General features: G+C 59.3%; 1 protein-coding gene across 1 annotated transcript in view; it reads right to left on the bottom strand.

The window, feature by feature from the left end:
- The window catches only part of Col23a1 (collagen, type XXIII, alpha 1), a 262,912-nt gene that overhangs the window by 40,236 nt on the left and 219,498 nt on the right, over nt 1-3,178 (bottom strand). Inside the window, exon 5 of the mRNA XM_013507342.1 lies at nt 769-776. Coding sequence (XP_013362796.1) covers nt 769-776 — 8 coding nt within the window. The remainder of the gene's footprint in view (nt 1-768; nt 777-3,178) is intronic.

Here is a 3,178-nt window from a genome sequence, read left to right as displayed (position 1 = left end):
CCCAGCCCCCTCACACCCTTCTTAAACGCGGTGGTATTTTCCTTCTGCTGCCATCTCTGACACTCACACAGGTCAGCGAGGCTTAACACAGGGGTTAAACCCTTCTGGGAAAGAAGGAAAGTAACCGCCAGGTGGGTGAGCAAGGCTGACTCCCTGCCGGTGCCTCACTCCAGGCCATTCTGACAAAGCTTGGGAGTTAAAGACATTTAAACATCAGTCGCTGCAGACAGTTGAAAAGCATGGGCTTGGGCATGCGTTTCTGCACACTAAGTTGGGCCAGCAATGTGGTGGGGTGCGGTCAGCCTGGGCCAGCTGTCCTGGAAGGACACTGGCCACGGGGTGTCCCGGTGCACGAGCCAAGCCTGGGAGCTTCGGTGTGCGCATTCGCCTCCTTGTTAGAATGTGACTCGGCCTCTGACCTCCGACCTCTGATTGGCACTGGGCACGCAGGGGTGCCCGTGGATATTTTCTTTCCTTCCTTCCTCACAGTGCTGGGGGTCGAACACAGAGCCCCACACACTCTAGGCAAGTACTTGATCACTCGGGCCACACCCCTGGCTTAAGTGACTTCTTTTCTCCCTTCCCTCCCCATCCCTTCCGTTCCCTTCCTTTCCCTTCTTCCCTTCCTCCCTTCCTCCCTTCTACTCTCTTTTTTTCTAAAATGATTGCCTCTCTAACCAAAAATTATCCTCATGGGAGAGCAACAGAGAGAGAACGACAGAAGTGTCTTATCTTTCAGGAGCAGAGTGCAGCGTCCGGGACACTTACTGGAGGACCTGCAAGACACAAGCAGAGAAGCCACTGTCAGCGAGGTGGGCAGGAAGCGTCGGCCGGCCTCTCTCCGGCACAGCTCCTGGTGCCTCTCCCCTCCCCTCCCCTCCCCCTCTGCTCCTCCCCCCTCTGCTCCTCCTCTCCCCTCCCCTCCCCCTCTGCTCCTCCCCCCCTACCCCCTCCCCTCCCCTCATGGGGTGGCCGCGGGGTCACACTGTCTCCTGTGACAGCCCCACAGCCGCAGTGCAGAGAGCAGGGCGCCCTGGCCTCGGAGGGACGGCAGCACCCACGCGTCCCGGTTCGCGCACTCGCTACTGCGCAACGGCGGCGACCTGAGGAAGGCGCAGACCCCATTCTCGCTTGGTGGCGGTTGGGTTGGCCGGTTTCTCTCGGTGGAGAGACCCAGGGAGCGAGCGTTCTGGGGAAAGGCGCGCTTGATGTGGCCGAGGCCTGGGGCGAGGTATGCACGTGGACGGAGAGGCACGGAGGACAAGCCCACAGCGGAGGGGCGCCCACGGAGAACACGCAGCACCGCGTGGCCGGCCCTCCCGACCGCGGGTCTGCATTGTGGACTCGGCCAGTCGGAGTCCAGAAACCCTCGGAGAAGCACTGTGTCTGCACTGAGCACCCCGACCTCCGTCCTGTCTCACAGGGTAACAGCTGCTTAGACGACACTTAGCCAGGTCGTCTAGAGGCAAGGTAACGCACACAGGAGGGTATATGCAGACCTTGTACTATTTCCTATAAGTCTCAGTTCCACGGGGCTCCCAGTGGCAGCCCCCTGTGGACACCGGGGATAGCTGTCCTTGACTGGGGAGCAGCGCGTCCTGGAAGACGTCACCCCACTCTCCAGTGCCACGCACTTGCCACCACAACAGAGCAGGAAACCCCAAGTGCCCCCTTCCCACCAGCCCTCCATCAGACCCCGAGCTACAGACCTTCGGCTTGGAAACAGAAGTTCTAACTCCGGGCTACATACCTAGCCCTTACAAATTTTTTTTTTTTTTAAATTTTGAGACAGAGTTTCAATAAGTTACTAAGTTGCCAGATTGGGTTTGAGCTTTTGATCCTCCTGCCTCAGTCTCCCAGAGTGCTGGGATTAGAGCTATGTTCCATCACACCCAGCTAGCACTGCCTTTCTGAGGCTAGACATACACACGTGCCTGCACCTGCACTGTCCTCCTCTCCACGCCCCTCAGGTTAATGTGGAGGAACCGGTCCACTTCCAGTTATGGCCAGTTACCCTCTCTGCCTCCCTGAGCCCTGCCCTACCCACTGTGCCCTCTCTGTCTGGCACAGTTGAGCATGCCCTTCCATCAGGTCCTTCCCAACAGGGCTGAAACATGTTCTAATGCCCTCAACGGAAAACCCATTCATCAGTCTTCCCTCATTACAGCTTACACCTAGGTGTCCCCCAGGTCCTCATGTACTCCTAGGTGGGGCTTTGGGGAGCTGACTGCGTCATGGGGATGTAGGTCAGTCCAGTGATGGGTTTGTAAGTAACTGTGATGTTGGGAGGTGAACCCTGGTGGGAGGAGATGGGCGCAGGCTGGGTCTGTCTCCCTCCTTCCCCCTTGATCTCTTGTTGCGTCCTGCCTGCCCTGCCATACCGCCCTGCCCTGGAGCCAGCCAGCCATGCACTGAAGCCTCTGCAAACTGTGAGCCAAAATAAACTCTCCTCCCTTAGCTTTCGGGTGTTGGGTGTTGTGTCTCAGTGAAGAGAAATTCTCAAGACACTTCCTTCACTCCTGCCTGCTCCTGGCCTGCTCCTCACAGCCGGATTGTTTCCCAGAGGCGTTCACCCTCACTGTCCCTGGAGTTCCTTGTCTGCGGCTTCACTGTGACCCCTGATCTGGATTCCACCCCCTTCCCCGTGCAGCTCACACAAGGTGCCCTGTGACCTGTCCCATGCCCACAGCCCAGCATCTGCTCCTCATGCCGCTCTCTGCGGGCGGCATCCATGCCTCTGCCTGAGAGTTCTCAGGGCGCTCTCGCCAGGGTCTTCCACACATGCCCCACCCTGTCCTCCCCGGCCTGCCTCACTCACTGAGTCTCCTCTGTCCCCCTGACTCGGGAGGTTTCCTCCGGCTCAGGGGCCGGAAAGTCCTCTCCTCAGCCCTCTGCGCGCTCACCTCTCCTGTCTCCTCCCAGGACCTCCGCTCAGTCCCCTCTCAGGACAGCCCGGTGTGCATCGCACCAGGCCTGTGCATCTGGACCCCCTTGCCGGCCGCCTGCTGGCATTTCCCCTGGAAAGTTCAGAGTCTCTCCAAGGACAGCGCAGTGTACTCGCGGCCCTCTCCCCACAGACCTGCTCCCGTCCCTTCGCTCCCGGTCTCTGAAGGGCGGCGCTCTCCATCCGGTTAAGGAACCAGAAAACGAGGGGCCAGCATCGACACATTTTCCCTCC

The sequence above is a fragment of the Chinchilla lanigera genome, unplaced genomic scaffold (genome assembly GCF_000276665.1).
Source record: "Chinchilla lanigera isolate Chin_1 unplaced genomic scaffold, ChiLan1.0 scaffold00007, whole genome shotgun sequence".
NCBI lineage: Eukaryota > Metazoa > Chordata > Mammalia > Rodentia > Chinchillidae > Chinchilla > Chinchilla lanigera.
The sequence above is the reverse complement of the archived record's forward strand: the minus strand, read 5'-3'. Positions and strand labels throughout refer to the sequence as shown.